Raw genomic sequence first — 12,263 nt, 5'->3', positions numbered from 1 at the left:
AGGCAGAGGTGGGGGAGTCACAAGCCCTAGCCAGCATGGGCCGTAAAAAGACCTGTCCCAAACCAACATGAGCAACAACAAAAATCTGAGTGTCTCTCATTGATCCTAACTGTAGATTCTTATTTCTGTCATAGGCATTGAAAGAGATATTGAGGAGCTTTATAAAGCTGTACCACAGCTTGTCAATGTGTTCAAAATTAAGGACAAAATTGGAGAGGGTAAGTTAAGGGTATATTTCACTATGGTTAAACTGTTGAAAAACCATAATGATGTTAGTAACTATGGTAACAGATTTTCTCCCCCTTGGAAAGAATGGAAGTTATAAATATTTAGAATAAAACAAACTCATAACTTAATCTAGTAGCCATCAAGACCTTTTAAAATCTCTTACAGCATTGTGTTCTTTCCCATTTTTAAAGTCTAATGTTGGAAAATGTCCGTCATGCTTCATAGGTACCTTCAGCTCTGTTTATTTGGCCACGGCACAGTCGCAAGCAGGACATGAAGAGAAAATTGCGCTGAAACACTTAATCCCGACCAGTCACCCTGTAAGGATTGCAGCAGAGCTTCAGTGTCTGACCGTTGCGGGGTAGGCACTTTAAAGGCGCGTCAGGGGAGTGGGTGTGTCTGCTTTATAATGCTTAGAGTATCAAGGCTACACAGAGAAGCCCTGTCTCAAAAAACCAAGTGTTCAGTTAATTGTTGCTCTTGACTAGTGCTTTGCCCTATACCATGCACTGGTTAGAATATGAAAGAAAAACCATAAGAAACATACACATACCCAAACAAAACCCATAGAAACACAAGGTCAGAAAACATAATGCATAGGCAACAAAAAATGTCCAAGTACAACATAAAACCAGAGTCTACAGACATGCCCTGAGCTTTGTGTGTGCTGGCATCTCCTGCTGGGCACTGGCTACCTTTACGGGTGGTCAGCATACTCAGTGAGACGCCATTGGAGACAACTAGTCTTCCCTTTGCGAGCAGGTGTCAGTTGGCTTCTTGGTCAGGGTTAGGGTTAGGTCAGTGGTGGGAGCTCACGTCTTACCCCTGCTGCCCACGGTGCTGGGACCCCTGAGGCTTGAACTGGAGCGTGCTGCCGCAGTCCCTGAGCTTGTGCGCGCGTCAGTCCTGCTGTATCTGGGAGATGTCACGCATGCCTTCTAGCTCCTGCATCTTTGTGTCCCTCTTCTGTGTAGCTCCCTGGGCCCTGACAGGAGAGGTTTGCTGAGACATCCCATTTAGGACTGAGCGTTGCAGAATTTCTCAAGACTGAGTTTATTAATAGGTATGAAATGCTCGAGTCAGACCTTGGCTGGTTATAGGGCTGTTTACTTCCCCAGTTAAGACTGTAGATAGCTCAGGTTTGGATTATTACAGTAACTTCATAACTGCTATTTTTGTTTGAAAATTTTATCTTTTATAATGTCAGTTAAATGCTTATATTCAGTAATGTGATTTTGCAGTTTCTAGTAGAAGTACATATGCCTTGCTAAAATAATTGGTTTTTAAGACAGTGCATTTGCTCTAAAGTTCATTGTGCATTTTCCACTAGGGGGCAAGACAACGTCATGGGAATTAAGTACTGCTTCAGGAAAAATGACCATGTGGTCATTGTTATGCCGTATTTGGAACATGACTCTTTTTTGGTAAGTTTTAATAGTTTTGAACTTTAATCAGCTAAATGTGTGGTTGAAACAATTTTGTGACTTTGTTCATAACTTTATTTTAGGACATTTTGAATTCTATTTCCTTTCAAGAAGTCCGGGAATACATGTTTAATCTCTTCATAGCTTTGAGGCGGATTCATCAGTTTGGTATTGTTCACCGCGATGTGAAGCCCAGCAATTTCCTGTATAACAGACGCCTGAGAAAGTAAGTATGGAGAATCCCAGGAGACGTGAACAGTTAGCCGTGAACAGCTACGGAGTCCGTCTCTTAGACTGCGGTGTTGACGTTGTTTCTGTTTACTTTGTTACTGTGTGAGGGAGAGAAAATGAAATGAGGAAAATACAAGTGTTGTAACACAGCGCACATCGTGCGAAATGCGGTTACATGGGAGGGACTTAGAGTTGAGCCCGCCTCACGCGAGAGCCTTTGTTTCTAGGCTTCATGTCCTTGTTGTAGCAGATGAGAACGTTGGACAACATAATCTGTTTTTTGTTTGAGCACCAAAGTTGATACACGGATATTTTTGTTGATTACATGTGGAAGAGACCTTATAAACTGAAAGTAGCATTTATGTTGTGTAAGTATCACACTTACGTTAAGGAAGTTAACACTAATTCCTTAGCCCTTGCTTTTCTGTAACTTCTAGGCTTGTTCAGTTAGGATTGTCCACTGTAACGCCGCCACCTTCCCCACTGCTGAGCGACCAAGGGCTTTGCTTTGTGTCTTTGCTGTGCACTCCTTCTGCCTCGTCTCAGCACAGGCCTGAGGGGGAGAGAGTGCACAGCTGGTTGGTTTAAGGATACATCTTTCTTTATTTTTCAGTCTTTGCTTTTAAGTCCTTTGGAATTTTTTCTTTCTCTTTTTCAGGAATATTATACATTCTTAATTGTTCATACAACTTTACTAAGATTAAATCTCCATAGGAAGTTTATAATACTTGATTTTGCTTTTTAGGTATGCCTTGGTGGACTTTGGTTTGGCCCAAGGAACCCGTGACACAAAAATAGAGCTTCTTAGGTTTGTCCCATCTGAAGCTCAGCAGAAAGGTTATGCAAGAAACAAGTATCACGGTATCATCGGGTACACAGGCTCGCTGAGTTGCCCAGCATCTAAGAATCTGGACCAGCAGTGTGCCACAAAAACTTCTGTCAAAAGACCCTACATAAACGCACAGATTCACATCAAGCAAGAAAGAGATGGAAAGGTTCTGCCTTTTACATGTCAGATACAAACATTCAGGAGTGTTTTCCATCAGTGTGCAGTTACAGATTACATTATGTGATAAAAGAAGTTCCCTGAAAAAAAAAAGTTCCCTGTGTTACATAATTTTAGATTACTTGTCTCTTCTCTCTGTCTTTGTCTGTCTGTCTGTCTCTCCCTCTCTCTCAAAAGCATTATAGAGGAGGTTCTGAAGTACTTGTCTCCATTTTGGCTGCACAGGGGAAAAAAAGCACCTGTGAGGGTAGCCTCAGCGTTTTAATGGTGGGTGGGTGGGTGGGTATGGGTCTGTGCGCATATATACTGTTAAGAGTTTTGCCTAGACTCTTTTCTCCTTTCACAGAGTGGTTTGGTGCCTGTAGCTGTTTTTGTTTATGTCACTTAAGTCTTAAAGCTAAGGCAGAGTGAGCTGGCAGAAAGTGTCACAGATGTAACCCTATTCTCCTTGTTCTGTTGGCATTGTAGGAGGGATCTGTAGGCCTTTCTGTCCAGCGCTCTGTTTTTGGAGAAAGAAATTTCAATATACACAGCTCCATTTCACATGAGAGCCCTGCAGAGAAAGTAAGTAATGTAGCTTCCTAGCTCACCTGCCAGTCAGCCGCCTGCCCACTGCCGAGCTCAGGGAGCCAGTCGCAGGGGCACCGTGTGGTAGTTGGTGGAAGGTTTTACACTTTGAGCATTTACTCAAAAATTCAACCTTTAATTTTTTCCTGAACTTTTTGTGGTGGAATTTTTTGTTTTGATTATCTACTTCTGTTCTTTCTCTATAGGAATATTTAGAACAGGGCTAGACTCCACCTTGTGAGCTCCCAGCACTTCACAGTCACAACACATAGTCAGTAGTTTAAAGAGCCCTGTAAAGTGCTTCGAGGTTGGATGGCTTTAACTTGGCTTAGGTGCCCTGTGACAGCAAGACAGCCTGAACAGCAGATTGACTGAGGCAGGGCAGCTGCAGGCTGCAGTTGTGAAGTGGAGTTAGGCCTTAGTGATCAGTAGCTGTTAGGACATTAGAATTCTCTTTTAATGTATCAGGAAATGTTCTAATAAAGTGTCAAATGTTTGCCCAGCTAACTAGTAAAATTTAATGTTATTTAACAGAAAACCCCAAAAGAGTCTATAAAAATATTTTTGAGACAAAGGATTATACTACATAGTCTAGGCTGTCATCAAACTTGGAATCCTCCTGTGTCAGCCTCCCTAGTTCTGCTATTACCAACATGTACAGCCATGTTCAGGGGCCTTAAAACGTTTTAATAGACAACAGTGTGGTTGGCCGTCCACTAGCACCAGTTTTGAAGGAAGGTTATGCTTCTGTTCCTGCCTTTGCCATGCTAGCATTTGAGGACGTCATGTTAAATGTCACAGCTTCTTTTGTAGCTCATGAAGCTATCAAAGACTGTGGACATAATATCAAGAAAAGAAGCAACAAAAAACACAGCCATTTCTACAATAACTATGAATAGCCTGGTTAGAGAAACTGCCAGTTCTTGCATGGCTGCCATGACGTGCGACTGCTATGGAACAGACAAAGTCTGCAGCGTTTGCCTGTCCAGGTAATGTGTTTCCCTGGTGCTGCAGAGTCAGTGTGCTGCCAGAAAGATGAGTGACTGACACGTGGGTGGGATATTGGTTTAGTGAGGGAGAGGGAGAAACATGGGTCCCTCCCCGCACACAGCGGTACACTGAGCAGTAACTGCTGTCACATACTCACTTGATGAAAACACATGTGCGCTTACATGCAACTAGGGGTGGGTGGAGGAGGTCCTGGATACATTTGTTTGCGTATGTCATTGTTTCTGCTGTGTTTATTCCTGCCTGTGCTGAATAACTAGGACCAAACAATGCTGCTTTTCTCTGCCGTGAAAGTTTTTCCTTTAGACTTGGTTTTTATAGATTCTTCCTGATTAACTCAAATGCACATGTGAATGAATATACCAATAACTAAGGATCCCCAAACAAAAGAATTTTTATATAAAATTCCTGTTGTGTTGTATTTTCCTAGTATGGTTTTTCTTATCTACCATCTGTTTGTATACTTGGAAATTGTGTTACCATCTCTCTGGGATAAGGCCAAGGTGTGAGGGTTAGGCCAGCTTGTGGGAATTGGAGGAATGAAGATAAAATCCAGGATGTTTATTGCGTTCAGTTTTCAGTTCTTAGAAGAATTTTATTTGGGCTGGACATGGTGGTTAATGCCTTTAATGCCAGCACTCAGGAGGCAGAGGCAGGTAGATTGCTATGAGTTTGACATCAGCCTGGTCTACAAAGTGAGTCCAGGACAGCGGCTACACAGAGAAACCCTTTCTCCAAAAACAAACAAACAAAAAATTATTTTGCCATCAGTACAGGATATTGTGAGAACTTAGTTTTTGGGCATAAATAGTTCAACTAACTTACTTACTTTCTTTTTTGAGACAGTGTAGTCTCTCTATGTACCTCGCTGTCCTGGAACGCTATTATGTAGGCTAGGCTCTCCTCTGTTTCCCAAGTGCTGGGATCAAAGGCGTGTGCCACCATGCCCCATTAATAGTCTGCTTTAACATAACGAGGTATATTATTTTTTCCTCACAAGGCGGCAGCAGGTTGCCCCAAGAGCAGGCACACCAGGATTCAGAGCACCAGAGGTCCTGACAAAGTGTCCTAACCAGACTACAGGTACCGTACAGAGGTCAGGAAACGCAGCACCATTGAGATTGCTTGTTGTCACCACTGATGCCTGACACTGAGCCTCAGGTAGTCCCAGCAGTGCAGCCTCCCACTTGTAAGATAGTGTGCTTCTTTACAGAACTTTCTGATCTTGATGCTGCTTGTTTTAAATGACCCCTGCCCCGCCTCGTAGGTTGTATTTGCTCATCCTATTTGCAAGGTGAATTTTACAGAAAATTGTAGCTGTCACCTGTGTTAGGGAGGCTGTGTTCAGCAGTTTTTGTCAGTGTTAGGATTGACCACTTATTTTTACTTAGTACCTGTGGTACAGGTAAACATTTTCATTAACTTTGTTTGTTTATTTATTTGCTACCATGAAAATAATACAGTAGCAGTTAACAGATATTGAAAAAAGAGGCCAGGCGTGGTGGCTCACGCCTTTAATCCCAGCACTTTGGAGGCAGAGGCAGGCGGATCTCTGTGAGTTTGAGGCCAGCCTGGTTTACAAAGCGAGCCCAGGACAGCCAGGGCTCTGCTACACAGAGAAATCCTGTCTCAAAAAAAAGAAAGAAAGAAAAGGTTTCATAGAATCCAAAAAGTTGTAGCGCCTAGAAGACACCCTGTTAAATATGCAGGTGCATCCTGCTGTTCCCCTGGATCACGGATTTTGAAGAAATCATTCTGCACCTGTCCTGTGCTTGCTAGTGATAATAGAAATGAGTCTTGCTAGGCGTGGTGGCGCACGCTTTTAACCCCAGTACTTGGGAGGTAGAAGCAGGAGGATTACTGTGAGTTCGAGGCCAGCCTGGTCTACAAATCAAGTCTAGGACAGCCAAGGCTACACAGAAAGACTCTGTCTCAAAAAAAATAAATAAAAATGAGTCTTGACTGTTATATTCTAGTTAGGACACATATGCTCACAATTACAAAATGACTTATTGAAATGGTGATAAAACTGTCTAGGGTATTGAGGGGCATCTATTCTTATCCAAAGGGCTTATGAAAGGAAGTTCATAGAGAAGACCACCTTTGAGGAAATACTATAGAGTCGGGATCGGCATAGGGGATGACCTGAGAAACTCAAAACCCCTATAGTCTAGCTGCAGAGGAAACTAAGTTTAGTGTTGTTTTGTTTGTTTGTTTGTTTTTGTTTTGTTTGTTTGTTTGGTTTTTTTTTTTTTTTTTTTTGGTTTTTTTTTTGTTTTTTTTTTTTTTTTTTTGGTTTTTCGAGACAGGGTTTCTCTCTGTAGCCTTGGCCATCCTGGACTCACTTTGTAGACCCGGCTGGCCTCGAACTCACAGCGATCCGCCTGCCTCTGCCGCCCGAGTGCTGGGATTAAAGGCGTGTGCCACCACGCCCAGCTAGTGTTGTTTAGTATGAAGTGGATGTCAGGAGATGGTTAGGAGTACACCAGAAAGAGGTACACATGGGCTGTGTGCCGTAGATGCTATTCAAGGACAGACAATAATGACTGTTCTAGAAGGTCACTGCAGATGGACAGGGAGAAGCATCTGTAGGCTAGTATCCTACGTGCTCCAGGTGAGAAGTCAGGAGTTGACATCCTAGCTTAGAAGGTGTTGATTGTCAAAACTTACATGGAGTCCTGAAGGAAGAGGCGTTCTGGGTGTGTATAGTACTAGCGTGAGGGTCGTGGACATGTACCCAGACACTAGATGGAGAAGGAAGGAGGGAGGGAGGGAGGCCCTGGCTATAGGGAAGGTAACATTGGATTGTGCCGCGCCGGGCTGAGGTTTGTAGCACATCCACGTAGAGTGAAAGGTAGACTGACGCTCAGGGAAGGAGCTCAGCTGAGCATCAGTGTAGAAATGGTAGTTGCAGCTGTAAATGATGAAACTGTAAGAGAGACTATGCAGGGAGGAGATTACACCTCTGAGGAACCTCAGCACCGAGGGTGGAGGAGAACATAGTGACAGAACAGTGGCAAGTGCCCAGGGGCCAGGGCAATAACTCAACACTAGGATGCTTAGGAGAAGATGCCACGTTGAGCTGGCTTTGCTTTTGTTGTGGCGCCGGGGCTCAGACCCAGGGCTGTGGCTGTGCTGGTGTTAACACTCAGAGAGTCTCACCAAGTCACACCCTGAAGAGCATCCAGATGTCTTTCTATATAGCTCTTGAACTTTCTTTGATCCTATACAATGAACATTTACTTAACAGTTTTCTAACGACGAAACATTTTTTAATTCATCGGTGTGTTCAAGAGAGAAAACTACTTTGCAGAATGTTGAATGAGGGTTATAATTATACCTTAAAATCTCCCAAGAAACTTAAATATCTGATGGAATCCATGCTGAGTCCATCCTGTGTTCTTAACTTTTAAGGCTTCTAAGATGCTGTTATCAGTAAAGGTCTGCAGCTACTAGTTTAGATGATCATACATTCAGAATTTGAGGTTGGTTTTTGTTTCTCATTTTTTTAAGGAGCATTCTTTTATTCTCTCAGACAACATATCCCAACTGCAATTTCCCCTCCCTCCACTCCTCCCAGTGCCCCTGCCCCTTATACCTACTTCTCCATTTCCATAGACAAAGGAGCAGGCTTCCCAGGAATATGAACCAAACATGGGATAACAAGTTATAAGAAGACTATGCACATACCCTCATACCAAGGCTGAACTAGGCAACCCAGTAAGAGGAGAAGGGCATAGGCAAAAGAGTCAGATACACCCCCCACTCCCGTTGTTGGGAGTCCCACAAGAACACCAAGCTTCGCAACCATAATATATATGCAGAGGACCTAGCCAGACCCATGCAGACTCTGAGATTGCCACTTTGGGAATGTGTGGTTTTTTGTTTGTTTTTTTGTTTTTACATGTACATTTATATTATTACACATATAGAGGCTGGTTTTTAAACTCTGTTTTCTGTCACAGCGATTGACATGTGGTCTGCAGGTGTCATATTCCTTTCCTTGCTCAGTGGACGGTATCCATTTTACAAGGCCAGTGATGACTTAACTGCTTTGGCTCAAATCATGACAATTCGAGGATCCAGGGAAACTGTCCAGGCTGCTAAAGCTTTCGGTAAGTTTGGTATCCTAGAACAAGGCAGGTGCTTTGATTATCAACTGTAATTTGCTAAATAAATTGTTATAAAATTCCTCTTACAAGTAAACTTGTCTAGTAATCTTAAAGTCATCTACTCCTAGGAAATTATTCACTTGCTTGAAAACAGTGATTTTCCTTAGAGCGTGATCAATCATTTGACATCATCACACAGAGTAGTGAGCGTGACAGACATCGTCACATACAGTGTTAGGACTGTGTATGTGATGGTGTCAGTCACGCTTTACTGCTCTGTGTGTGATGGTGAGTGCTTGTATCGCAGGTATGTAATGCCATGTTCAGTTAATGTGCATAAATACTAGCAACACAGCTTAAGGCTGAGATACTGCATTCTGTGGTGTGCCTGAGAGTTACGTCAGCCTTGCTCTGGTAGCCCAGCTCGATGCCTGTCGTGTGTTTATTCTCCAGGTAGTAGTAGAGTTGGCTGCTTCCCAGAGGTTTGGGTCAGTCAGTGAATGGTGTGGACAGCATCATAGTTGGCCTACCTCACGAGCGACTAAGCTGCCCTGTGCCTGTGTGGTCTTAGCAGTCTCACGGCAGCACTGCCTACACTGTGTACTGTCCGCCTGTGTGAGAGCATTTTGTTCAAAAGGTTAACAGGATGAAGTGGTATGTTACATTACAGAGAAATACATGCTTACTTTGTCCTCAACAACTTACAACTCTCCATCTCCCGTTAAACAGCTTTAAGAGAAGTAAAACCTTGTGTTGAAAAACTGAGCTCCCCTCTTTCCTAGCAGGAGTTAGAATGAGGCCCAGAATGGAAGGTAACATCTGACGCAACAGTGCTCTGGGGCAAGTCCACGGCAGCAAGCAAAGCCTCCTGGGAATTGGCTAGTATGGCGCTGTTATCTATCTTTTTTAGTGAGATAGCAGTACTGCCGTGGTTTTCTTTTTGTTTTGTTCCTTTTGAGACAGGGTTTCTCTGTGTAGCCTTGGCTGTCCTGGACTTACTGTATAGACCAGGCTGGCCTCGAACTCACAGAGACCTGCCTGCCTCTGCCTCCTGGGTGCTGGGATTACAGGCATGCGCCACCACTCCTTCCTTGGTTGTCTAGTGTAGCGTCTGCAGTTACTTGACTCGGGTCTTACAGCCTTGAGCTGGTGCAGAAGGCAGGTACAGTGCTCACAGACGGGCCCTGTCATGACCACTGACTCCCCGGTGCTGTGCAGAGCCTGCCCACTGCTGGTGATCCTTAAATGTGCACCCAGTTGTACCGAATAAATTCAAATGCCTGACACTATATCCTTGCTGAATTTATTCATTAGTTGTTTTCTCTCAATACTTTAAGTGTACTCTTGGTCTTGTGCTAAAGTTTATATGTTCATATTGCCTGGGACATGCCAAACTTCATCTTACGATGTCAGAGCAGGGGATGAACTGCACAGCTACCCTTCTCTGGCTAGAGTTTCCTAGCAAAAGTAGAAGAGGTAATTTTAGAAGTTAAAATGGATTGGCTTGTCTTGTTGCCCAAATTGCTCTGTTGGCAAGCTGCCTACACCATTAAGGAGCCCACGTGTGCATCTCATTGCTTAATAAGAAGTATATAGTATATGATTACCTGTTTCTGTCCTTAGTTTTGCCCACTCTGATAATAAGTTGGTGTCAAGTTATTTAAAGACGATTTTTTTTTTCCGAGACAGGGTCTCTCTGTGTAGCCCTGGCTGTCCTGGACTCGCTTTGTAGACCAGGCTGGCCTCAAACTCACAGCGATCCACCTGCCTCTGCCTCCCTAGTGCTGGGATTAAAGGCGTGCGCTACCACCGCCTGGTTGCCATTTATGTCTTTTAAAATGTGTATGTATAGTGTGTGCATGTGTGCATGCTTGTGGAGGCATGAAGCCCACATCAGGAGCCTCCTTCCTTTGTTCTCCTTATTCACTGAGGCACAGTTTGCTGATACGGCTAAGTCTTATAAGCAGGCTTCCCCTGAGGGTCTCCTGTCTCTGCCTTCTGAGCACCGTAATTAGAGGTGTGCTACCACACTCACAGGCATTTGTGTGGGTTGTTGTGAACCAGAATTAACACAGCAAATGTTTTCTCCACTGAATTACCAGCTTAACATATTTTTGAAAAAATCTGAGGCCTGGACTTTGTAGTCTGGCTTTCAGCTGTGAAGTTGAATACAACTTATACTTAGCGAATGGTATTCTGCCTCATTCTCAGGAACAGAAGTACATCCATGAGGCACGTGACTAGACATTTGTTTTTTGTGAGTTGCTTCTGATATATTCAAATATTTTTTTCTTTTAGGCAAATCAATTTTGTGTAGCAAAGAAGTTCCAGCACAAGATTTGAGGAAGCTGTGTGAGAGACTAAGGGGTCTAGACTCTACTGCTCCCAAGTTAGCAGTTGATCCACCAGAGGACACTGACTGTAAAGCTTCCCATGTACAGACTTCCGAAGCACAACGCTCAGATGAGCCCTTGTGTGCAGGGGACAGTGGTGGCTGTCAGAGTCCTCACAGGGACTGTACTACCAGTCCGGAAGGCTGGGACGCGGTACCTGATGAAGCCTATGACCTGCTTGATAAGCTTATGGATCTAAACCCAGCTTCAAGAATAACCGCAGAAGCAGCCTTACTGCACCCGTTCTTTAAGGACATGAGCCCCTGAATCAGCTCTGCATCTACTGCTGCTATTGTGAGGTGGGTGGACAATCACAGGTTGTTTGCACCCAAGACCAAGGAAGGAGGAGCAGCTTATTTTGAAATTTGGTGGGTAACACTGTCTGCCAGCACCTGTAGCTGTGTTGTTTCTGCCCACATTTGTACATGTCATCTGTGGTCTTCACAGAACACTGTCTCTAGACAGTTGTTTCAAATCTTGCTTCAAAATTTTTTCCATCTTCATAAAGTTAATGTGGCTGTTTGCTGATTTTTGTCAATGTGTCTGAATGCCACCTTTCCTTGAAGGATAGACTGTCACCCATGTTCCAGATAAGCTATCAGTAGTGAGATTTTCATCTGCATAACCAGAGTTGCTCATAAATCCTCAACCAGTGGTGTTCTGTGAAAAAATACGGTCTTAGCAACTGTAGATTGGGTGAGAATCTTACAAAAGCTCTAAGGTCAGGAAAGAAGCTGCAAACCCTGCAGATGGAAACATTATTACCTCAATATGACCTTGTCTTCTCAGTGCAATAAAGTTAACTAAAAAGATAAATTGGTCTTGAACTTTGTTTTTAGTGCTTTAGAAACTGACACTCGACAGAAAAGAATGAGTAACGTTCAAACCTATTTGAGGAGTGTTTTCCTAACCTTTCTGAGGCAAGGATGACATGGATGGTTTTGCTCTTCTTTTTAAGCGTACTCTGCAAGCAGATAACCTTACGAAGTCCCAGCCACTGAGCGGAGTCCACGTGGGACCCCACTGAACTAGTGAGTGAAGAAAAGTAACAGCTGGAGATGTGGCTCAGTGGTCATGAACATTTGTTGTTCTTGCAGAGAACACAGGATCAGTTTCCAGCACCTACAGGGGTTACAGCCATCCTTAACTCCAGTCCCAGGGGATCCAATGCCATCTGCTGACTTCAGTGGGCACCAGAAATACATGTGCACACGTACAGACAGACAAAACTCTCACAAAAATAAATCTTAAAAAAGACTTATTTTAAGAAAAGTAATAGGTTTTGCACTAGAAA

At 43.6% G+C, this 12,263-nt stretch overlaps 1 protein-coding gene across 1 annotated transcript; it reads left to right on the top strand.

Annotated features, from left to right (window-relative positions):
* Positions 1–1,672: 1,672 nt before the first annotated feature.
* LOC127185134 (cell division cycle 7-related protein kinase-like) lies at positions 1,673–11,963 on the top strand. The gene is made up of 8 exons (XM_051141691.1): positions 1,673–1,878; positions 2,629–2,878; positions 3,358–3,453; positions 4,270–4,445; positions 5,465–5,547; positions 8,430–8,579; positions 10,875–11,268; positions 11,928–11,963. Exons 1-7 carry the CDS (start codon positions 1,778–1,780, stop codon positions 11,234–11,236), a joined length of 1,218 nt encoding a protein of 405 aa, XP_050997648.1. The 5' UTR covers positions 1,673–1,777; the 3' UTR covers positions 11,237–11,268; positions 11,928–11,963.
* The last annotated feature ends 300 nt before the right edge of the window (positions 11,964–12,263 follow it).

The sequence above is a fragment of the Acomys russatus genome, chromosome X (assembly GCF_903995435.1).
Source record: "Acomys russatus chromosome X, mAcoRus1.1, whole genome shotgun sequence".
NCBI lineage: Eukaryota > Metazoa > Chordata > Mammalia > Rodentia > Muridae > Acomys > Acomys russatus.
The sequence above is the reverse complement of the archived record's forward strand: the minus strand, read 5'-3'. Positions and strand labels throughout refer to the sequence as shown.

Excerpts from the sequence above, each read along its gene's own strand:
- LOC127185134 (XM_051141691.1), top strand. The coding sequence starts at position 1,778 with ATGTTTAATCTCTTCATAGCTTTGAGGCGGATTCATCAGTTTGGTATT. Across the intron at positions 3,454-4,269 it reads ATGAGAGCCCTGCAGAGAAA|CTCATGAAGCTATCAAAGAC; the intron begins GTAAGTAATGTA and ends CTTCTTTTGTAG. Across the intron at positions 5,548-8,429 it reads GTGTCCTAACCAGACTACAG|CGATTGACATGTGGTCTGCA; the intron begins GTACCGTACAGA and ends TTTCTGTCACAG.